Source organism: Halichoerus grypus, chromosome 13 (genome assembly GCF_964656455.1).
Source record: "Halichoerus grypus chromosome 13, mHalGry1.hap1.1, whole genome shotgun sequence".
In the NCBI taxonomy this organism is placed as follows: domain Eukaryota; kingdom Metazoa; phylum Chordata; class Mammalia; order Carnivora; family Phocidae; genus Halichoerus; species Halichoerus grypus.
In genome coordinates, this window is record NC_135724.1 from 19,674,173 (window position 1) to 19,699,389 (window position 25,217).

At 38.2% G+C, this 25,217-nt stretch overlaps 1 protein-coding gene across 23 annotated transcripts in view; it reads left to right on the forward strand.

Moving 5' to 3' along the window:
• The window catches only part of TCF4 (transcription factor 4), a 349,462-nt gene that overhangs the window by 277,372 nt on the left and 46,873 nt on the right, over window positions 1-25,217 (forward strand). For all 23 annotated transcript variants that reach the window (XM_078060267.1, XM_078060269.1, XM_078060268.1 and 20 more), the window contains 2 exons: window positions 16,308-16,413; window positions 20,189-20,322. In XM_078060267.1, the coding sequence (XP_077916393.1) occupies window positions 16,308-16,413; window positions 20,189-20,322 (240 nt within the window). The remainder of the gene's footprint in view (window positions 1-16,307; window positions 16,414-20,188; window positions 20,323-25,217) is intronic.

A 25,217-nucleotide genomic window follows, 5' to 3' on the forward strand; every position in this document is an offset into this window, starting at 1 on the left:
GGAGGGGTGCCTGTCCCAGATTTGGCCTGGAGGAAGCAGGGTCCAAGAATGAATGGGTATTAAACAAGCAAAATACTGGATTAAGGAAGAGCATGGCATATACTGTTATCTGAAAGTTGTTCAGGATGACTGGAGATCATAGTGCCAAAGGATAGTAGTAAGAGATGGGACTGAAAACGTCAGCAGTGACCAGATCATACAGTGCCTTGTGCACCCTATAAAGGAGTTTAGATCTTATCATGACTGTAATAAGGAGCCCTTCAAATGGGTATGCCCAAGAGGTCATTGAATTTAAAAGTGCAGAGGGATAGCAGAAAGACCAGGAAAACCTAGTCAGAGAAGCCAAGGGAAGCAAATCTGACTGGAAGGAAGAAGTAGTCAACAGTGTCCAATGTTGCTGAGAGATAAAGATGACCTTGGGCTGCAGCATCCAGGAGCTCTTGAGCAGTTCCACTGGGGTAGTGGGTGTGGAGGGAAGGTAAAGAAGTGGAGAAAGGGCATCACCTGCTGCTTTTCCATCATCATTGTCATTGTCATTGTCATCATCATCATCACCACCAGAAAATGAGCAACAAGCATCTTATCTACCAGACAGAGAGAGTGAAGGAAAAGAGAATGAGACACACACACACCCCAGGGAACTGGAACATATTTGGGAAAACAGGTCATAAATATAAAACAGAAGACAGCAACACAAGATAGAAGACATGCAAAGGGGAAAGCAAGCCATACAAACCAATGAGATGAAACAGATCTGAACAGAGCCATGAAAGAACAGGACAAATCAGATGGCAGATGGAAAGGGAGAATTTTTAAAGTGGTGAGTGCAGCTTGATTTATATTCTGAGTTATGCCTCCTTATCACAGTCCAGTCTGTTTGGGGTTCCTATCAAACAGAAATGGTAGAAAACACAGTTAAAGGTGATATGTGCTCTTAACCTACCTGTGACTTCTGTTTCTTTTTTTTGGAAAATTAAAGTCACAGACTGACTCTTTGTTGTGGTTTCATGCAGTCTTTATTTTTAAAAGGTAGACACAGAAACTAAGGAACAGATATCACAGGTAGAGCAAGTCCGCAATATTCATCAATTTTACGTGAGTTCCTTGAGAAGTTTTGCACATCCAATGCTGAAGATCTGTGGAATTGCAGTGTAGTATCTTACATATCTGTGTTATCTCCACATGATGCCCTCTTCCCAGTATGAGGCCAGGGGTTCACCCTCATGTGCAGTACCTTCAAGAAGCCATTCATGATTCAGAGGACAGTTTTTCTTGACAAAGATACCTGAGGTTACTTCTGTAAGGCACTTCAGTGCTAAAAATCTGCTGTGTAAACTTTTAAGTGAAAGAAAGAATTGGTCCTCTTTTACTTTGGCTCTTTCCCTTGTTTGCTTAGTGACTATTTCTTGGGCATCTGCTGTGGGCAAGCCTTTGAATGAAATGTGCTCCAAATCACACCCTCTGCTCCCCTCCCCCCAGGAGCCCATTGTGTTTTATGGGAGAAAAGACTTCTATACTTCATAAAATTTACACATTTCTACAGTAAGATGCTGGGAAAGTTTAGAAGATGAAATAATATTTGATGAAAACTTACTGAGCTCATTCTTTGTAAAGGATTTTGGTCCATGATCCTGTCTATATTACAGCACTAGTACCCTTCCTGTTTGTGCTTGTTAGAGACAAAAGCTGACTAGGTTGTTCACATATCAAGAGGTTTTCCATTAAAGAAAACAGACTCATCACCATCAAAAAATATTTCAAGCATCATCAGGGGGCTGAACATGCTATACAAATGAGATACCTTGAGGTCCATACTTTTTCAAGGTGTTTTCTCAGTGCATGATCTTATTTGTACTCCATCTCTGTGTAGCAGCAGATGTTATGATCTCTACTTTTCAAATAAATATCATAAGATTGAAAGAGAGGTTAATGACCTACCTGTAGTCAATTAATGAGCAATAGAATCAAAAGTGGAAAAATGATCTCCTGGTCCTTAGAGCACATTAGAGACCATTATTCATAGCTAGTTAACTCACTTAAGATATTTTGGCAATGAGGGAGAATCATAACTTCATCTTTTTTTTTAAACTTCTTAACTGATTTATTGAGGTATAATTGATATACAACAAATCATACATATTTGAATGTACAGTTTGATAGGTTTGGCATATATACGCTCCCATTAAGCCTTAAGTGCATCTTGGTAGAATGAGTTTGCTAACAAAAAGTTTCCATTGAGTTTGCTAACAAAGAGATTATGAGTGACTTTGCTGAAAGAGCAGTTTTGATTTCAGTGGAAAGACAGCCTCCTCTCCTAAGAGGGCTACATTATTTGCCTAAATTTTCCATCCAGCAACTGAAGACAAGACATACTGCTTAAGAAGTTTGACCCATCATTGGTCCTCTCTACTACTGGAATACCATCTCCCTGCAGATGGGTCCTCATTAATATTTTTTGTGAAGGACAGCATAAAGGTTATGAGCCTGCTACTATGTTTTGTTTTGTTTGCACTGATTGAGGTGCAATTCACATGATGTAAAATTAACCATTTTAAAATGAACAATTCAGTGGTATTTGATACATTAACAATGTTGAGCAACCACCACATCTGTCTAGTTTCAGAACATTTCCATCATGCCCAAAGGAAACCCTATATCCATTAAGCAGTTCCTTCCCATCCCCTGCTGCCGTGTTTTATAAACCTGTAATTTTATCACAATATACACAAATATGCATGCACACAGGCACATACAAACACACGTGGTAGATACATAATCCATCTATCTAGAGATTAGGAAATTCCAGATCTACCTACGATTAAGAAATTTTCCAGACAAAGGACCTAATGTATCCTAATTATATAAGCAAAGGACTATAGTCTAATGGATGTTTCGCCATCAGGTGAAAGAAAAAAGGAAACATCCCTTGCTTCTTTTTAACATTTCTCTGTATTTCTTTTTAAGTTCTCAGATACTAATTTATCAAGGAAGAAAAAAAAGACAAAAATCAATTCTCGGCCTCTGATTATGTAAAACTGCCATGTTCCTTTTCTTGTAAAAAATTCTCTCATTAATTTTGTCAGCATTGAGAATTTTAAACTGCTTCCCTTATGTTAATATTAAGCAATCATCTGGATTTTACATTTCTAGTTTTAAAGATTCAAAATTATTGAACAAAATAATTTAGTTATCAAAGGTTTCATTTCTTAGATAAACATCAAAGGGACATTCTTACTGTAATTTTCATTGTTAATTACTATTGTTTATATTTATTTATACCCTTGTTATTCCAGAAAAATATTTGAGGTAGCCAGTAGAAGATCTTTAAACTGAGTATCTTTGAAATTAAGAAAAATTAGATCAGATGAGAAAAAGGATCTGAAATTCAAATATTAGAGAAAGTCAACTTAATTATATATATATATATATATTTTTTTTTTTTTTTTGAGTGAGAGAGAGAAAGAGAGAGCACAAGTGTGTGCGAGCAGGGGGGTGTGGGGGACAGAGGAAGAGGGAGAAGCAGACTCCCCACTGAGCCTGGAGCCCAACGTAGGGCTAGATCTCATGACTCTGAGATCATGACCTGAGCCAAAATTGAATCTGACGCTTAACCAACTGAGCACCCAGGCGCCCCATAATATTTTAAATGTTCCTGAAGAGGTGCACTGTTTATTGGTAATTTGTTCTTCTACTGCCCTGTTCCCTTTGAGGAATATTATTGCCCTTCTTTATTAAGCCCTCACATCCTCAAGAATTCTTTGAATAACCCTGGATAATTCCCTTTACATTTCTTTGACATAAATATTTTGTACAAATACAACTCACTTAACATATGTCTTCTAGTTGCTTGTTATACATCTGAGGTTTCTGGACTGGCTCCTAATGATAATTCTAGAGTCCTTTCTTTTTTTTTTTTTTAATGTACCAAAGCACCTAGCCTTGTGCTAGCTAAAATCTCTGCTGTGTGTTACATCAGTGAAATATTGCTGGCTGATTTTACCTAAAAGTTTGCCCTGGGCGTGAGAGAGGGGCAGGTCCTTGAATGGATAGCAGTTAAAGAGGTGGTTGATTGGATAGAGATATTGACAATTCACATACTTATTTTTTTTTCATTGCAGTGTGTGCCACAGTCTTATATTTGGTAATTATTTCATGCTTTTGTTTTCAGTTGAAAGGAGTTAGGACCATATGTTTTGACAGAAGAAAGACAATTTGTGCTTTTTTTCCCACCTCTGTGAAAGGGAGGCTGAGGTAATGATTTTACAGTGTACCATGGCAATGATTCCTATTCAAAACTTCACCAAACTGGAAACTCACTGTTCCTAACAATTCTCTCAGTAAACAGAAGATGACGGCATCTATTTGAAGCACCGAGGCCTAAGCTCGATGCTTCAAACCACAGCATAGGGTTCATCTTTAACTCTAGTTAACATTAGTGGATATCATTTACTAATATAAAAATTAGATCTCCAGATTCCTTAGACCGTAGGTGATTTGGAAAGACATTCTGATCAGGTGCTAACAACTCTGACTTGGGATTTGGAATGAAAAAAATCTAGGTAGATCATAGCCCCACTCCTGTCCCCACCCAGTCATGTAAAAGCTCTCCCAGCTTTTGTCTCCTACTGTATAAGACGGGTGGGATGGGTGACTGCTTGGATAGATAATCTGTCTCAAAATGATTCTTAAATAAGGTCATGGAAACAGAAAGCCTTTTTTTAAGATTTTTTAAAGATTTTATTTATTTGTGCACACGACAGAGACAGCCCAAGTGGGGCGGAGGGGCAGAGGGAGAGGGAGAAGCAGGCTCCCCACTGAGCAGGGAACCCGATGCGGGGCTCGAACCCAGGACCCCGGGATCATGAGCTGAGCTGAAGGCAGACGCTTAACCGACTGAGCCCCTCAGGTACCCCAGAAAGTCTTTATAATTTAAAACGTTACAAAGATATGAACTTTTTATAATGACTAATCATAGAATTACACTCAATTTCCTTTTATACTGTTAAGTTCAAGGCAAAGAAGGTATCTAGAGAAATACATACCCCTTTGTGAATTGTTTTTTTGACCATTCCTCTTGTCTTTGCAATATCAGTTAGAACCTTGGTCTTGCTATCTTTTTTTTCTTGCTTGGGTCTCTACTTTTGAAAGTGTCTTTCAGCTTTTGTCTGACACAACTTTCTCTCTAATCCCTCTTGCTTCCTGGGAAGGAATGTTGACTTAGGAATGATGGCTCTCTGGCCCTCTATGCTCATTATGCACAAATGCAGCCCTGCAGACCTTGGATTGGAGGAATAGGGATAGCACATTTAGGTTGCACAAGGTCAAACTATAACATAATCAGTGTTTTTCTTTGGTGGCGCTTTCCCTTCTTATAAAACCCCCTCTGGACCCTTATACCCTCTTCCACTTTTTTTCATTCTTTCTAAAAATTATTTCTTGAGAAAAGATCTGAGACCTCATCACGTTGAATTGTAATAGCTCCAAGCAGAGGATAACATTTCCTGAGATAGGGAATGATTGGAGGTATGTTGAAAAGTGGGTTTGTGACTGTGGAGTTTTTCCCAGGGATGTAGGCTTTTACCCCTCATGATAATGTTCACTGACTAAGGTCTGCAGCATTGAAGTTATGTGTTTATCCCAATGGTGCCCCAAATTATTTGAGCTTAGATCCCTTCTTAAAAGACAAACTTATTAACATCCACTGAAGGATGTCAGCTCTAGGCTTCAGGCATCAACCTATAGTCTCGGGTTCAAAGGGAAGAGGGTGGAGAATACTCTTAGAACCCTTAAGTATGGGTTAGTATAGATCATTGTCTCCACCTCCTAACACAAGCCCAGCCCTCAAACATAGAGAAGAGCACTAAAATCTGTTTTGGCAGAACAGTGAATGTTTATCTCTCTCGATTTTATGATGTTATTCTTAGTTTGGTGTGTATGTTGTGTTCATTCATTCATGCATATACTTAGCCACTACTTGAGCCTCTTCTGCGTTGGATGTCACACACACACGCGCGCGCATATTTCCATAATATTTGGTTAAGCCTTGTTGTTTCTGTGGTTGGTGATAGTCGGTAGTGTTGAGATGGGATATGATCCGTTAGAAATAATTAACAATCATGAATGTGATGTGATAGCAGCAGAGATCAAAATCATTCAGTTACATCTGTTTAAGTTAGAAATTGAAAGTCATGTTCTTCTTAACATTACCTTTAATTTCTGACGAGCATTCAATAAATAAAAGCTTGGAAACAAATTGGCTAGGTGTTTGGAACATATTAAAGAACTGTGAGGCACTTAACATCCACAGTCGTCTATCTGCGTCCATCCTGAGCTTGGTGATGAGGCCAAGTCCCACGTGAATAAGTAACATAAAGAATGTAAACACGAAGAAGTCAGGTTTCACCTGGACCAAATTTTATGCAATTAAGTGTTTCAAGAGATCTTTATCCAGGTGTAACTGAATCAGTTTAAGGCATTCTCAGCTAGGGCCAAGGTACTCAGAATGCTGGCGGTGGGCATTCCTGTGATATACCACGCTGAAAGTAATAGCAAACATACAGTGTCTGCTCACTTCGTGCCAAGAGCAAGAGAAAAGCAGGTGTAAAAATAAAAAGAAGTATTTGGAGCCAGAGGCTAGTACACATAGACGGAACTATATTAACACTTCGCTTGAAGGCTTTAAGTCATAATATGGTGCTTTTTATTGTCGGTTTGGTGTCCTGGTGTTTAGGCCTGGGTCTGGCTTCACCGCTGAATGCCAGTGTAACTTGCAGCAGATTACTGCACTTCTCTCTGACATTAGTTCAATTGAACAAAAAGTATTGATACCTGCAGCTACTTTGCTCGGCTTCGTGCCTGGAAGACAGATGAATGGTCTTCCCGTAGCTGCGTTCAAGAGCCTTCTTTGTGCCCCCGGATCGTGGCCACCTCGTGTTCTTCTCTTGAGGCAAAACGGCATTCTTAGCCACTAAGAATGCTAAATGGCCAGGGCGTGGATGTAAGGGGCCCGGGATTCATAGAGCTGCGTGTTGGGAGGAGTCCACGAACACCCTGGAGTGAATTCTTAGCCATTAAGAGATAATGGTGTAGAATGGTGGTTACAGCTCAAACTCTGAAACAAACCTACTCGATTTTGCCCGATTTGCCAATTAACTAGCTGTGTGACTTTGAGCTAGTTACTTAAAGTCTCTCTTAGATGCCTTATTTATAAAATTGAGATGATGATCAAACAGCAGTTTTAGTGTACAAAGCGAGTATAAGGTAGTATAGGTACCTTTTTTTTTTTTTTTCTGGAATAGTGTCAGGCATGTCCTAAGTAAAGTGTTAGCTATTTTTATCTTTGTCATGATTTTTGTCATGCCAAGTGTGACAAGAGCTTGGGGCTGGCAGGCATTGGGACCAGGTCCTTTTTCGTTTCTGGAGAGTGTTAAGCGATGATACCATAAAATGACTTCTTTCCTTTTTTCTAATTGGCAACTCCCTGCGTGCATCACTGAGATGGTTGTAGGATAATATGTGAAAACAACTTAAAATCTCAAACATTCTATATCACAATATATCTACTATATCATAGCAGCGTAAGCCACACCGTACCTTTCCTGGCTGTTTTACTGTCTCAGGTTTGCAATGATAACACATTAAAAATCCTTCTAAAATAACAGGATACTATGTAGATTTAAATTACAATAATATTATTGTACAATTATTAGTAATTCTTTGTGCTTTTTTAAAAAAAATGAAGCGGGATTTTTTTTCCGTCCTTTGTAAATTTTTATACACGTCAAAGGCTACATGGACTCATTTTATTTTTAGGGTTTGAAATTTGATTTAGGGATTTGAAAAATATACTGTAGCTAGCTATATATTAAAAAAAAAAACAAACATAAGAATTGTCCTTGCCTTTTTATTTGAAGAAAAGAAAGAACAGGAAGAGCTGCCTGCCCATAAAGAACACCAGGTTTCTCCTAGCTCCTGGGGAGCTTGCACGCAGGAGGCCCACAATAATGGGTCCAGCTCACTTTTCACTGCATAATCGCTGGTCTTGCCACAGACCGGGTGCACTCCTAGGGAAATGCATTGCCTGCAGGCTGTCCACCTCTGCCTGCTTACCCAACTCTGGAGGCTGATCCCTTATGCATCACTCAGGGCCTTTCTTCTCCTTCCTGTTGCTTTCTTTGGGGTCTTTGTGATGTCTTCCAGTTACAGAATTTGATTGGTAAAGATACAAACAAAGAAGGGAATCAAAACTTTTACAATTTTACTACTTCTTAACACAGATAAGGGAATTTGGTGGCTGAGAAGAATAAAACTCTTGGCTCCAATTCATTTATAGGACGTAGCTTTAGATTTCATGGACTGATCTGATCATGAACAAATCACCAAAACTCAGTTGATATTTAGAAGAGTGGAAAAATTATATGTGATGTTTGTGATGGGGTGTATGGATATGCATTCAAAATGATTTGTGTTCTAAATATATTACATACTTGGGGTGCCTGGGTGGTTCAGTCGATTAAGCATCTGACTCTTGATTTCGGCTCAGGTCATGATCTCAGGGTCGTGAGATCGAGCCCTGCATCAGGCTCTGTGCTGAGCGTAGAGCCTGCTTAAGATTCTCTCTCTCCCTCTCCCTCTGCCCCCCCACCCCCGCTTGCACACATGTGCACGCACGCTTGCGTGCTCTCTCACAAAATAAATAAATGCAATATTTAAAAAATATATATTATATACTCGAGGAATTTCTTTTAGGGGGATCATATACATATTTTTGTGACGAGTATAGCAGAGTGAAGACAGGTAATTGCTTGTTAGTGGAAAAAATAGGAATATCATATACACTAATGGTACATTTTATACATGTTTAGATAATTGTGATTTTTTTCAGACTACCAATAAAGATAGTTTGTGGGGGGGGGGGAACCTCTTCTAACCAGGAGTTATTTTAGGGCATTTAGAACTATTTGGTTAATTCCTATAGAAGCTTCAGGTGATTTAGACGGTCATAAAAGCTTCACTATTTCAATAGCCTACAACTTCTGAAATTTTCTATTTATAATTAAATATCCATCAGTTTGTCAATATACTGCAGACATTTATGTGTTATCTCTAAATAGATTTCCTATTTATGTGACCATAATGCAAATTCGCCTTTAACCATCACCTGGAAATGAAATAGGATTTTTCTACCATTAGTAAATATTCCTTGACTTGATATATCTACTGTACTGAGAATATACCAGGTGCATAATTTTTATTCCTGGAGTTTGCTGTTGGTTTTGGTTTTTTGCACTCTTGGATTATTTACTGCCTGACTGTTATATGCCCTTGAGCATTATTAACTGCCTTTAAACCTTATAATAACTTACTCAACTCTGTTACTTGAATCTGTTTATTAACCTTTTATGCCATTTTACTGCCCATTAGAATATTTAAGTTATAAAGTTAAAAAAGACTTTAGAAAGGAGAGTGCCAAGAGGACTGGATACAAAGTCAGGGGCCCTGGGCTCTGTCCAGGCCCTTGGGTAAGTCCATTAACCTCTTCTTTTGCTCATTTGTAAAATAAGGTTGAAGACACTTGAGCTTTAAAAATATGATGCCAAGAGGCAGGACAGAGGCAGCAGGTGGAAAAATGCATGAAAAGAGAAAGGAGCATCTGTAAAGAAGTCATATAAAAAAGATTAAAAAAAGAAAAAGAAAAAGTAATAAAAATGAAGTGAGAGTAGAATAGAGGGACCCAATTACCAATAATGTGAAAACACATGATCAGAAAAACTTAAACATCTGTTCAACTTTTATCGTCTGGAAAAAGTGATCACACCATGTCTAACTATAATTCCTTTGCCAAAGACACTAGGGGCCAAGGACAAAATTGCAGTTGCAGAATTTCTTTTGCTTTCTACACATCCAGAAACCTAGAGTCACAGATACTCTTGCCTCGTGTTCCACTTGGTACAATTTGCAGGAATTTTGGCAGATGGTTATAAAAGGACTTTAAAAAATATGTCGTAGTACAGGGAACTCTAAACATAATAAATAAAACTAAAACCTAAATGTCCTACCCTTCAGTAGCAGCAACATTTACTAACGCCAGCTGTATGCTAGGGACTAGGGATACCTAGAAGTTACCTCTCCAACCAGTCCACCAAAAGAGTTCTTGCTTTTGAAGCCTAAAGGGAATATCAAGTCTTAAAATGAGCTGGCATTTTTGTCATAGCTGTTCTAACAGAGGGTGACACACATGGCCCAGTAGGACTCTTCACAGACAAGCATCACTCTAGACCAGCGCTTCCAACAGAACTTTCTGTTGTAGTGGGAAAGTTCTAGGTTGGTGATATCCAATATGGTAGCCAGTGGCCACGTATGGCTAGTGAGCACGTGGCTAATGTGTCTAGTGTGACTAAGGGAATGGATATTTAACTTTATGTAACTTTAATTAAGCTTAATTCAAATAACTACATATTACTAATGGCTACTGTGCTGGACAGCCCCATTCTAGACACTTTAAAAATAGCTATAAGCAGTGACTAGCACTTACAACAAGATGTGAATAATACTACCATTTACTGAGTGCCTACAACAGATTAAGAATTATGCTTGACAGATATTATCTCTAATGCTCACAAAAAGAATAACCTAGTTTCACAAGTGAGAAAACTAAGACTCACGACATCACCAGCCAGCTCACAATTAATTGTGAGAGCTGGAATTTGAACCCAGTTGGTCTGGGTTCTACTATTATGCCAAGTCTTTTTCTGTACTCTCTGAAGATTGCCTCTTTTAAGCACATCTTCCCCTTGCATTATGGATCAGTTAGCGATGTACCTTTAACTTGGTCATGTGGCACAATTACAGTGTCCATATTAACTCTGCTGAATATGGAGGTGTCCTTGAGCCTTTCTTTTCTCTTACTGGGACCCGTGTCATTCAAAAAACATTTTAAGAGTTGAGGCTCCAGCCCAGTTGCCTGAGTAGTCAGCTGATCGACCTCCAAGTACTTTTCCCCATTAGATGCTGGGAAGCATCAAAGCATATGCCTAGATTTGTGAATGCTTGGCATTTGAGTATTTTGCTGTCATAGTTTAGAATATTTGTAAAATCTGCCAAGGTCTAGACTAGTAAGTGAGCCCTGCTAGCACTTGGGCACCAGAAGTTATGCTTTGTACTTTCCGGCCATCGTGGAGCACACAGCAACTCTCTTTAAGAGTTTGAAAGTCTCAACTACAATGTTCCAGTTAGTCTGAACTGATTCTTTTTGTAAATTCTATATTCAGATGGTACTTGCAGAATCACAAAGGGGTAATGATGGTAAGGAATGTTAAAGGTGCATTGTACAACCTAGTAGTTATCACTCGGCCCCACTCAGTTACACACCTCGTGACACATGATCTGTAGCCACTTCTCTGTATCCCCTTAGAGCTCAGCTTCCCACTTCAGGAAGCAAGTGACATTAATACAGATTGGTTTTACTATGAACATGCCTTATCACATTTTATTTTCTTAAAAGGTAATTACGAACCCCCCCACAAGAATAGTTCTATAAACCGTGATCAAAGTATAGCCTTGTGTTGATAGTTTAAAATACCTTTTTTTCTTTGCCTTTTAAGAGCAAGGAATTGTTTTTTTTTTTATGGAAAGAATATATACTCTGATGACCCAGAGTTTAAATCCTGCCTTTACCACTTGATTAATTGTTAATGTAAAAAAATGGCTTAACTTTCCTGAGTCACATTTCCTCAGATAATAAAAACAAGAGCAGCACAACATTAACCCTATTGTCTGATTTTTTTTTGCATGCTTAATATGTGCCAGGTCCCCTTCTAGTTTCACACACAACATACCATTTTATGCTCGTAAGACCTTTGCATAGCAGGCTCTGCCATTCCCATCTCACATGGAGGAATCTGGAGACCAGAGAGGTTAAAGGAACAGGTCCACGGCTGTCTAACTGGTGAATGGTGAACCTTGCAGTCACACCCAGGCTGGTTTGGGCCCATACAATTGATCTCTCTACTATCCTTGAGCCCTGTGAAGTAAGAATGTTGCTATTCATAATAATCATCTTGTATGACCCTTAGGAAAGTCAGAAGTAACATGTGTAGAGCTCCTAGCACAAAAGCTATTCCACAAGAGGCCCTAAACAAATGGTTCATTGTTATTTTTTAAATCTTCATAAGTGAAACTGATATGCCAAGACAGATAAAAATGAGAACATTAAGGGGAAAGGTAGGATATGCATTCTGCACGTGTTTTTTTTTTTTTTGCACGTTTGCTTGGTTTTCTTCTTTTCTAATAGGCGGAGATTCTATTTAAAAGAAGGTATCATATTATTCCTTTGATGACTGAGCAAAGGATAATCAGGAACTTTAGATGGAACAGCTAATTAATATAGTAATACTTCTCAAATTACAACAAAAACTAAATATGTAAAATGAAAAAATACATATTTTTATTTTTATCAGTTCAGGGTTTTTAATGTTATCTGGAGAGATTTGTTAAACTCAGAATTTCTATATGTATGATTCTGTTCTAAATTCAGAAATGTAAGCAAAAAGATAATGGTGCTAAATTTGGACATAAACTATACTTTGCTATCAGTTCCCCATGAAGCTTTTATTCAACAAACAGTTCACTAAAAGAGCTATAGCCTATGAGCTTTGGCCAAGATTCTCCATTTCCAATTTTGCAACAAAAATTTCACCCTTCTCTGGTTTCTCTTGTGGGAGGAATCAGAATGCCAAAAGTCACCTTGATCTAAGCTACCTTATCAGAGAAAAACTAAGTGTAGATTTTTGTTTCCTTTTAGACTTTTCCTCATGTTTCATAGGTGGGGTCACTTCAATACACTGAACTAGAGTTTGAGATTTTTATTTCATTTTTCACTGGACTGATTTTTTGGTATTAGTCATTAAAATGACTCCAACTATTTGAGGATATCTGGGATATTTGTCATTGTTCTGTTAAATAAAAAACTATTTTAGTTAACAAATACTTAAGTCATCTTTCCAGTTACCTAAAATATTAATAATTAAAATTAATCGGATGTGAGCTTTTCTTACTGAGTTTAGTGTCTCTATTGAATACATTATTGAAGCCCTTACTTTGGAGGCTTTTGATTGAGAAATTGGCAAAATAGTTGACAAAGTAAAAATAAGGAGGGAGCTGCCTGGTCATTCAGGTTATTAAAGATGAAAACAGGGGCTCCTGGGTGGCTCAGTCGTTGAGCGTCTGCCTTCGGCTCAGGTCATGATCCCAGGGTCCTGGGATCGAGCCCCGCATTGGGCTCCCTGCTCCGCAGGAAGCCTGCTTCTCCCTCTCCCGCTCCCCCTACTTGTGTTGCCTCTCTCGCTGTCTCGCTCTCTGTCAAATAAAAAAAAAAATTAAAAAAAAAAGATAAAAACATTAAGGATAAACTGAAGTATGAGCATTATGATCAATCTGTTTTCGTAAATATCATCTTATACCTCTGCCACCATTTTTAAAGAAAATGACCTAAAATAAAGAGCAATTGATAGTTGTGTTTGTTGGGCAAATTGCAGATCTAAAGCGGTTGTTTTGACCATTCCATTTTTGAATTCCTTATAATTAAAATGTAGGGGGAGCTGAACTAAATAAATTCTTTAATTCTACTTTTAAAAAGAATAGGGGTGCCTGGCTCAGTCGGTAGAGCATGCGACTCTCAGTCTCGAGGTTGTGAGTTCAAGTGCCATGTTGGGTGTAGAGATTTCTTAAAAATAAAATCTTTAAAAAGAAAGTTTAATAGTTCTATGCATGGTTTATTTATATAAATAATTCTGTAGGGTGCTTACCTTAAAAGTAATTTTTGAAGTGGGAAAGATGAAGTACGTAAATGGAAAGAGAATAACATTTTACCTGATCTGTAAATTTACAGTATAAAGAAAATTTATAAAATTTGCAGAAGTTGCCTTTTTTCTATAAACAATGGTCCATTTCTTGTTAATAAGACTTTCATCTTATCTAAAGAGTCCTCATTTGACCACAACACCAGAAAAATAGAAATTATATACTATATCCTAAAAACTTTGTCACCCCATAGATATTCTTCATGGAGGTGGTACTTATGAATTTGGGATAAGTGATCTTATTCTCAGATCTTTGAGTTTGATCATAATTCATAGTCCAGTAGCCTCCTTGTGTATGGGTAAAATTACCAAAGATTTGTCCTTATCTCTTTGGAAGAAATATCAACTAATTCTGCCCACATCGGGGTGGGGAGGAAGGTGAACCTTGTTAGCTGTCATCGAATGGTGTGGACATAGTAATATACATGTTTAAAGGTAATGTAATAGAGTATAATTAAAATTAAACTATATATTATCCTAAAAGAACTCATTTCAATTGTTTTAAAATATAAAGTGACTTCATAATAGGGTCAGAGTTTATTTTCAGCTTTATAGTAAATGTGCTGGTTTCTGAAATTTGGGGATAACACATAGTACACTTAGCTTGTGTTAATACCAACTGGCCAAATCGCTGTCAGACTAATAGCCTGGACCGTAGATATATTGTAGTAGGTACAGTAGCTGTATTGAGCTCATTCTATCATTAGAATGAGATCATCTAATTTTCGATTTCCCCCTTTTCTAGACAGTAATGTTTCTTTCGTGTTTTTAGCCTACTCTCAAGACCTTCTCCAAATACATTCAGTAGTATTTCCCTAACTGTTTATTAGTTGTATAGTTCTCAAGAAAAATACTGGGCTTTGCATGACAAAACTTTAAGGGTATTGATTTGTTTGGAGATTCCTGGCTTAAGGTTTATTGTCTCTTAAAGATGTTTGAAAACATGTCTTCCTTATTGTAAGCCCCGTGGAAGTAGAAGCAAATAGACATTTATATATTTAAAATACGAGGAGAAGTAAAAAATAAAATGAAATATAGCCCGTGAAATATGGGACTCGTATCTCTCCATGACTGTAGAAAAATCCTTGTTTTCTAACGTGTGCCTGGGTTCTTCTGGTTTGTTTTTGTTTTGTTCAGTCTCCAGGACCTCCCAATTTTCAAGGGCAGTGTGGGGTATATGTAGCATTTATTTGATGTATGTATGTGTATGCATATTTTCCCACATCTGTCTCTGTGGACCTATCCTTTGTGAAATCCTAAACCTTGTATTAATGCTTGGTTTGTGATTCATGGTGTTCTGAGAGCAATTATGTAATTTTTCTTAGGGTGTTTATTCGATGTGCACTGTAAAAAAAAAAAATGGGAGTATTTTTTGGTAACTCTGCAGTTGCCTTTTTATTGGTGAATTTCTCTTTCTTTTACTGTGACCTGAGAATATCACTGCAGGCTCACTGCCAATTTCGTGAGCCGCTGCTTGCTTCAAAATGGAGGCAGGAAGGTATCCATTTTCATCAAGAGGATGACAGTGTTTCAGTCTCTCCGACCATCTGGAGAGAGGAACTTTTGGAGCAAAAGAAAATAGGGATTTGAAAAAATTATATTTAGCAGAAAAGGCAAGGGGGGAAACCAATTAAAGTTAAACTATACCTTATGAATTTATGCTTTTCGACTACGCTGCCTTCCTTAGAGGAAACATAAACAAGAAAATACACAGGCTATTTTTATAAAGGACTGTTCCCCAAGTCTCATGAGTATTAGTAAACGAATGTTCAGTAAATTAGGATTTTGGCACACTTTTTTAAGTTTATTGCACACACAAATATAATAAGAACTATAAAAGAGTGCTCCCCCCCCCTTCCTGTGTACATACTGATTGTTGGTGGTCTATGTAGATCTGGGCTTTTAATGGTCTTTCTCATGCATTTCTGCAAAAAGCTGACACTATGGGAATTTAATATTCCAAGATGTATTTGTCACTTTCTGTGGTCTGGATAGTGCATTTGTTTTCTCTGTCTCTGCCTCTTTTCTCTCAGAAGTGAACATTTTAATTGAAAGGTAGAGTAAGAGGGAGAGGCTTGAGGCATGCCCTTCTGTTTGCACCTTTCATGAGCTCAGAGGCCATCTACGGAAAAAAAAAAAAAAGATGCTTGGACAGGACGACCCTGTGGTGTTATATAATATACTTAACTAGACATAATTCGCAGTATTCTTGCCTGCGACTAGAAAATATCCCCCGCCCCTGGTTTTCCAGTCACACAAATCTACTCAGCATTTTTGTTGTTGTTGTTTGTTTTTCTGTATTCTGAAAGGGGCAGTGTTCTAGGGTTTGATCAGATTTGGAATGGACATGGAAATTTAGCATTTTGTGCCTGCTTCTTATCAAGTAATGGACCTTGAGGTGCTTTGGTCAATGCAGCAAGCAAAACTAAATTGTCTCTCCTTCCTCAGGTTTATGCTCCATCAGCAAGCACTGCCGACTACAATAGGGACTCGCCAGGCTACCCTTCCTCGAAACCAGCAGCCAGCACTTTCCCTAGCTCCTTCTTCATGCAGGGTAAGATGCTGCCACTTCTGCGGGGAAATCCACGGGACAGAATCTCCCTGGGTCTTTTCAGGTCATATATGGGGCAAAAGACTGCTGAACTGATACTCAAGAAATGGAATACTAGGCAAATGGAGACTATTGAAGGTCATGCTCTTCTTTAGGAATTGAATTCATTAAAAATTCATCAATTAATTAAAACTTGACTAAGACTTATTTTTTAAACCAAAGCCCCTTGAGCAATGATGAGTTAAGATTAAACTGGTTGACTTCACTTAGAACTGACGCTTCTTGGGGGATGGTCTTCCATGACAGATCATTTCAGCTTCTTCTGTCCCCAAGAAGAACGTGTGTGTATTTTTAGAAGTGTTTTGGTTCAGTGTGTATTTTGAGCATCCTGGATCTAGCCAACTGGGAACACATTGTCCTTATGTATAACTTCACATAAAAATTTTAGCCACTTATTAATTTATAGGTAAGAACAAGAGCCCCGTTTAAGATAAAGCAACCTATCTCAAGACTAGAATATTATTTCATTACACAGCGAAAGCTCCACCCCAACATGCTAATTGATTTGGGGTAAAAGACCCAGCTTTTGTCCCAGACAAATTGACAAAATTACAGTTTCATAGTAGGTGAAGTATATTTATTCTTTTAACTGTGCTGTTTATTTAATGAAATGGATATGGATGCCTCCCCCTGAGCTGACAGTCTTGCCCCTGGTAGCCCAGTTCCTTTCTGCTGCTTGGGAAAGACTGGAGTAGTTAGAATGACACCAGCTGCGTGTAAGAATAGACTGTCCAGAGGATGCACCTAAGGCTTCATCCCTGATAAGCCTGTGGCACTTATTATCAAAGTATGATGATCTTGTTGCCAAGTTATTACTCTGAAATTTAGATGTGGAATTTACCAAGAACTCCTGTACCTGTGTGCAGAAGTTTTAACGCTTTCTGCCCGGGTGTGAAACCCTTTTTTGAGCGTGCCTTGGCAAAGTGCCATGGGATTTCCTTTTTGTGCTGCTCTAGGAAGGGCCATGTCGTGGGACAGGGAGCACCTTGGAGCAGCAAGTAAGTGGGGAGCAGCTGGGTGTCTCACTTAGCTTGCAGGGGACATCCTCAAAGTCATTCTGATTAAAAGGGACTTTTTTTCTTGCCCTTCAGAGTATTTGCTTTTTCAGGTTGCTAGTTCACATGTGAAATTCCATGGAAAATCTATAAAATTGAATTAAATGGGTCTCTCAGGAATGGAGAGAATTCGTTCCACGCATAATACAGCTCATGTTCATAAGGGCCTTTTATCTGTGTGACCTGTCCTAGGTGTAACTCACAAAGGGACCCAGCAGGGTATGTCACTTGGGGGCATCCTGGGCTGGGACAAAAGGGTTATCCCCTTCAGCTGTAAAGAGTAGCCACTTGAGCATCCACTCCCCTCTTTTGCAACCAGTCAGAGCAACTGGGCTACCGGTGCTTATCGAGATGGTCAATTCAGGGATTCATCACTCAAAGCAGATTTTCCCTGAGAAAATTGACAGGATAGATTTCTTCTGTCTGCCTTCAGGAGGGTGCTTGCTTAAACAGTGCACACCACGTGGGAAGTCAGGTAGATTAAAGCAGAAAACAGTAGGTTCTTCTCCATGGCAGACCATGCAGAATATGGGGAATGAACTTGCTTTTCTGTATGTGAATACCCCAAAAAGCAAAAAAAAAAAAAAAAATTGAGTTGACATTTCTGATGAGCACAATTAATTTGCTCACATCTAATTCTATTCTTTCAAAACAACATTATGCCAAGATCATGGGATGTGTTAAATATTAATTTATTGTGAAAAGCATAATTTATGTAAAGTATGTATTTTTATAAGTCTGCATTGAGTAGAGTGTTCTGTGTTAACAAGTCCTAAATGTATTTCCATATAGTACATCATGTTGTCAGAATGTTTCAGGAGACTCTCGTTCAATGATATATATTCTCAATTTATTTGTCATAGATGCCATCTATTTGAAATGTTAGGGCCTTAACTTCATCTTTGAATTTAAGGTGACATCTAAACTTCCACAACCTAAAGGCTAAATCTTCAATGCATGAATAGTAACTTTTAGAAAGTCCTGTGTTTTCCCATTAGGATCACAGAAACAGTACCTCGTGATCCTGTCTCACATCGGCTTCCTTCAGTGATGGGTGCATGGTGCCCAGAGGATTCAGGTCTTAAAAAAACATACAGTTTGGGTGAAAGATACTCAGGGACTGTCAGGAGCATATTTTAAACTCACTACCATGTGACCTCTCGTTTTTCACTTGCATTTCCATCTTCTAATTAAAACTCTTAAGTTGTCAAAATCACAGGATTTTTTTTTTTTTTAAGAAATCTATTGATCATTCCTCCCTGTCCTGAAACTATTCCAGTTTTTGGATTTCTAACTTCTAGATATGAAAGCTCGGTGAAAAAAAAAGCTTTGTGGTATGTAGCGTTGGATTTAACTTGCCTATTGCCTAAATTTTCAAAAGGCCTTTATTATGTAACATATATGGTGCAAATCATCTTGTTTTCAAGGAGGCAGTATCTGCTGTACTGTGAACACCCAGCTGACGGCCTGTATTCAGCTGGCATTCAATAATTGCTGTTAAACTATTGAAAGAAGGGAAGATCTGAATTCAGCAACGACATAGATTCCTGCCCACCCCACCCCCACCAACCACCTTCATTTTGGGAAACCCAAACCAAACATCAGCGATCCCTAATAGTAACTTCTAAGCCAATAGACCAGAAAAGAAAAAGAATCTATTAAAATGTTTTTTTTTTAAAGATTTTATTTATTTGACAGAGAGAGACAGCGAGAGAGGGAACACAAGCAGGGGGAGTGGGAGAGGGAGAAGCAGGCTTCTAGTCGAGCAGGGAGCCGGATGCAGGGCTCGATCCCAGGACCCTGGGATCATGACCTGAGCTGAAGGCAGACACTTAACGACTGAGCCACCCAGGCGCCCCTATAAAAATGTTTTTAATAGGGTGTTAACAAAAGATTAACTTAATATTGAAAAGTACTTCCTATAATGTCCACATCATTTTAAACCTCTTTTTAACTTACAGCTTTATAAAATCCAGAACTTCTTCAAATCGTCTCTGGTGTAGTAGCTACCTTATGATACGTGTGTACCCTTTCAACTGCTACTGACGGCTTAAGGTAGCTATCGAACTATGCACCAAAAAACAAAAGTTAAAAAAGAAAACTCAGAACTATGTATCTGAGCCTCGTGTTCCCTATAAATTATAATGTAATTTCAACTTTAATTCTACCATGTATGTAATAAAAAGGAAATTTGGTCTTTGAAATCTGAGATGTTCTTTTCCATTCTTATCGCTTTGTCTGCATTTAAAACTTGTAAACGTGTCAACTCTATAATGTGTTAAGTATTTTATTTTCATCACAAAATTTAGGAACAATTTAACTGTTAGTTTCCATAGAAAAGGAGGTCAGGGGACTTTCAAGAAATGTTTTCTTAAGTATTGTTTACCTGGCTGACTTGATGTAATTCTACATAGAAATGTGTTCTGTTCTTTCATAGCTGAATTTTTACTAAGAACGCTGCCTATGGTAAATATTTACATTTGTTTGGCAATATAGAGCCACTTGGGAAAAAAGAAGGATGACTGTCTTCTGATGTAATCAGCAAAACAGCACAAAGATGAATATACAACGGGCAGCCAGTTTCAAGTATATGAAAAAAACCCTATTCTGTAGGGCAAGGCTGAATGCCTCCGAAAAGTCATGGTTTTCTTTGTCCTTTACAGATGGCCATCACAGCAGTGACCCTTGGAGCTCCTCCAGTGGGATGAATCAGCCTGGCTACGGAGGAATGTTGGGCAGTTCTTCTCATATTCCACAGTCTAGCAGCTACTGTAGCTTGCATCCACACGAACGCTTGGTAAGGCAGATTTACATGGTTATGGGGGCGACACAGCTAGTTTACGAAATCTCATTCTCTGCCTTTCCATGCATGTACACAAGGACTCTGTAATGAATGTAAAAACGGTACACACCCATTATTCTTATAGTTATCTTGTTTCTGAGATCAAAGGCATAACAGTTCACCTTTGTAAGCCCTTGCGGCTTTTCTTTGCCATTGTTCTTCTGTTTGTGGTGTTTTATTCCGTGCTTTCTTTATGACAATGTTAGCCTCCTTCGGACATAAATACATACTGGGTTTGAGCTGTACAATTTCAGCTATGGTGGATCCTTGTCATTTATTTACTGTCTGTAGTTTTGAAGAGTCTACTGCAGGGGGCAGAGTGACAGTAGACTGAGAGTAGGTGGCCTGCTTCTCCCATGTGCATTTCCACTTCCGCTTACCGGCTTCTGTCCCCAGTGACAGCTTTGACCTGTGGTGCCACACCCAAAGGAAAGAGTTCCTGTTTCCCATACACTCCACTAGTCACGGCAACCATGGGGGTTCTGTATAGATCAGATTCCCAGTTTTCAGTGGTTTAGCTATAATTCCACACCTCCCAACATCCCAGTGATGCTCCATTTCCTGCCTCAGTTGAAAACTGCTGAGCTGTAGGACATTATCTTGTTTCATTACTGAAGTGTCCACTCTGCCCATCGCCTACACTCATCCATCCTAGCGTGTCCCTTTATCTTGGAGGAAGCAGTTCATCTGATCTTTTCCAGCCTCAAAAACTCCCACAGCTCAGAATCCGCTTAGGAACTTAAGTCGAGCATTACATGGAGATCATGAGTTAGGTTTGAGATGCAGGTAAGACGGGACTGAGTCCCTCGTGCAGCCCTATAACTTTAAAAATGTATGAAGTTGTGATCCTACAAATGCAGAAAAGTCTGACAAATCCAGTGATCCTTCGTGGTACTTGTGTCTCTACTCTTCGTCTCGAAATTGCCCCTTGTTCTTCTCCTAACACCCAGGTTCCTGTGCCTTTCTCTGCTCTGCAATAGGAAATAGCACTTTCTGGATTTCTGTGCTTCCCTCTCTTTTGTTCAACCACTAGAGACATAGATAAGGTGACTTATATTCTATTCTGACCACGTAAAGTATTTCAGAAGTTACAGTCTCTAGTCCTGGTGATAGAGACACTGTGGTCAGTTAGCCTATCTGTTAACAAGAGGCAAATGATGGAAATAGAATTGGCCTTTTTATATCATCTGCCAAGTTTGAATGTGTAAATCAAACTGTCTCAAATTTCAGCACATCTTCAGTAAATAGCAAATGATTTTCTTGCGAATTTTATCTTCTCCCACCTCCTACTTTGAGGTATTAGAGCAAAAGCTTAGAGAAATATCAACTATTTCTTCTTGGCCAACATCTTTATTTCCCCATCATCATTTTCTACTTCTCTAAGGAACTCATGATCAAAACTACATATGTCCTATGAGCAAGGAAAATTTTGATTACAACTAAAAGATTTTGGCAATATACTAACATAACATGGAATGTCAGTCCTTTTAAGAGTTGTTCATTTGACATTTATTTTCGTTCTTCCCATATTTCTTTCTTTATTTCCTTATCATGCTCTAGAATTTTGATGTAGGTGGTTTGATTTTATCCCAATCAAATTCACTGCATGGGCGGAGGTATCTTTAAAATGTGCTCAAATGCATAAAAAGTGTAATTTTAAAAAGGAAACCAACTACATTCCTTTTAGAAAAAATTTTGCTGAAAACCTTAAAAACCAAAACAATATTATCAACCAGGAAGAAGGATCATTTTGAAGGAATAACCCAACAGGTTGTGTCAGATGCTATATTTGTGTAATGTCATTTATCTAACACAGAACATGGGAGTTTCATTCTTAATATGATTATTTAGCAGATCTTAGAGATTAAGGGTTTGTTTCAAAAAATGGTAAATGAATTAGGTCTCTGGTAATGTATCCTAATAAATTTTCTCACTGATAGGGAAACTGTTGGATTATTATATCTAGTAATCATTGTAATTTCAGTATTAACCATTTGAAAATCTCTTGCTGAAATGCCTTTCAGAAATCTGACACTGAGAATAATTTGAGTATGCAGTAGGCACTTAGTGTCCTTTCATTTGAAAATAATGGTAGTTCCTCACAATTTTCGTCTCTAGCTTTAGCCAGTCTCACACAGAACAAAGGAATAGTTTGAGAAAAAGAAGAGTGTTTTCCTTGTATTATTTTGGGTATAATTTGGCCAAATTAGTATTGTCTCTAAAGGTACAATATTTTAGAAACATTATTGCCTTCATCACTTTGTACTGTATTGTAACAGAATGTGTAATTGTAAAGCTTCAAATCCACACATTTCAGTAGCAACTGTCGAGTCACCAGTTTTGATTCTTTAAATCCCCTTTACAGTTTCAGCTTCTACAACACAATCCCACAGCTAATCACTGCTATGTCACAGATAGACATACAGAGTCACGCGGAAGAATGGAGTTTGTGGTTAAGCTTTGGAATGGGTTATTGTAGAAGATTTAAGGTTGGCATGACTTGGCAGAGTTCTGTTTAGAAATAAGATAGAGTCCTCTGTCTGGCATGGTCTTTGCCCCGCAGAGTGAAATAGTCTTAGGAGCCTGGAATTTTAATATAAAAGAAGTTCTGAATAAACCCTTACCCTGGTGATTCTCAACCAGGTGTGATTTTACCCCCTCAGGGAACATTTGGGAATGTCCAAAGACATTCTTGGATGTTCCAACTGGTAAGGGTTACTGGAATCTAGCGTATAGAAGGCAGGGATGCTGGTAAACATACTGCAATGCATAGGAGAGCCCCCTCTCCCCCCACAGCAAAGAACTATCTGGCATGAAAGATTAATGGTGCCAAGGTTGTGAAACCTTGCCTGAGCCCAAAGCATGATTTTATTCTTAGTATGTGCCACCAAGTATATTTTCTAATCTTTGAATTATCAACCCATTAGTGATAACAATATCATTAATAGAAACATTTTCAATACTTATTCTGTCAGTAGGCTCCAGATATGCTATAATTGGGCATCATAAGTAAAAATAATTCAATAGTGGGCATGTAAAGCTCTTATACTTTCTCAATCTCCCCTGTCTATGTGTAGTAAGCAGGACAGACAGTATCAGTAGCTGGAGGAAGAGGAGCTAAGGGGACCTCTCATCGTTGGTCCCTAAATACTCTAAAAGAGACATACTTCACACATCAGTGATATTCTCTGTGGTATATTTATTACGTCTCTCAGTGACAGTAGTTTTCAAGACACTTTTCCTTGTAAAATAATGTAGTTATAAGTCTCATTAATTTCTTTCAGCATCCTATATTCTGTGAGTCTTTAAAAATAACTGATTTAAATGGATTGCATTTGTTTCCCCATTAAAATCGATAGGGAAGAACTTTTCTTATTGTTCTCTAAACTCAGTATTAACCCTCTCTCTGTTAAATCCTGAATTACTGCCCATTTGGCACCATGTTAAAGGGTCTAGAAATCCTCCCCGATGTGAAAATCTTTTTCCCATTCCACCCTGTGATTATATAGTCGTTTAAATATTTTTCAAAATTCTTTACCTCTGTCTTGATTTTTGCATATCTGGGACTGATTTATACAGTTTCTCTGTTCTCAGCACAGAATAGCATTGTGTAGAAATGCAGGCAAACCATCCCTTTCTTTCAGTTTCCTTCTTCTATGTTCAGTTTCTTTTTCTCTACTTTATTACTGTGTTTAGCTGTCAAGCAGAATTAGTTGTTCTAAGTTTGGTGTTCCGTGGCTTATCCGGTCTTTTAGATTAGTTGTACTATGGAATGTGCCCATTCTATCGTTGTTTGGAGAAAAGTTCATGGACTGCTTGGGGCATTTTGTAAGCAGCAAGGAGAAGTGAATTTAACAGGTGGCCTAAGGAATTTTTTGGTCAAGCACAGAGGTCCATGAAATTAAAAAGTTTGAAAGGCATTCTTGGGAAGTTGGAAAGTTTTAAGGGTATCATCTCAACTTTTTCACTGACATTGACCTTTCAGTTGGGCTATTTTGAGTGCATAGAGGTAATATTGTCAAAGGCATCCACCATGTCATTGGCAGATCTAATGTAGGTTTGTTTTCTAGACTGTTTAGTTCTCTTTCAAATAAGTGGCATTTCAATCCAGTATTTATTAAATGCCAACCGATAACCAGTTGTTCATTGAGGATATAGGATAATTGTGTGTTCAGCACTCAGCTGCAAGTTGTGGGGATGCAGAGGTCTAAGCTCTATTCCCTCCCCTTAAAGAATTTACAGTATAGGTGGAAATGCACTTGAAAGAGAAAGCAATGAAAGGTAGCATATAATTAGGTGTTAAATGGCACAGCGCACGATGTGAGTGCATTAGGGATTCAGAGAAGAGATCGTGCAAGAGTTGGAAGTAGGAAGGAATACTAAAGGAAGAGGTAGAACCCAAGATGGGCCTCACAAAATTAATACAGAAATACCAGGACACCAGGGTTTCACTCCTATGAATAGTGCCTGGGCTGTACGCACCCCTGACTTTTAGCATCATATTCAATCTCTAATTTTAATAAAATCTCCACTAATCACATAATAAAGATCCATAACTGGTTAATATATTACATATAAGAAAAAATAGATTTTAGCCAAAATAGTTTTCCTTTACATGTTTGTAACACATTCAAATACCTATGAGAATAACTTTTTAAGCTATTTTTTTATCTTGAAAAATAAAATAGCTCGATGTGTTTTGGTAAATAACTGTGTCCCTGTTGGTGATCTGCTCATTCCCAAGCAGATGGATTGGTAGCAACTAATTTGCCACCTTACAGGCACTGTGATATGCCCCCAAGAAAAGCAGCTTATTTGGACAACAAGGGTAATAATCGAACTCAAAGCCA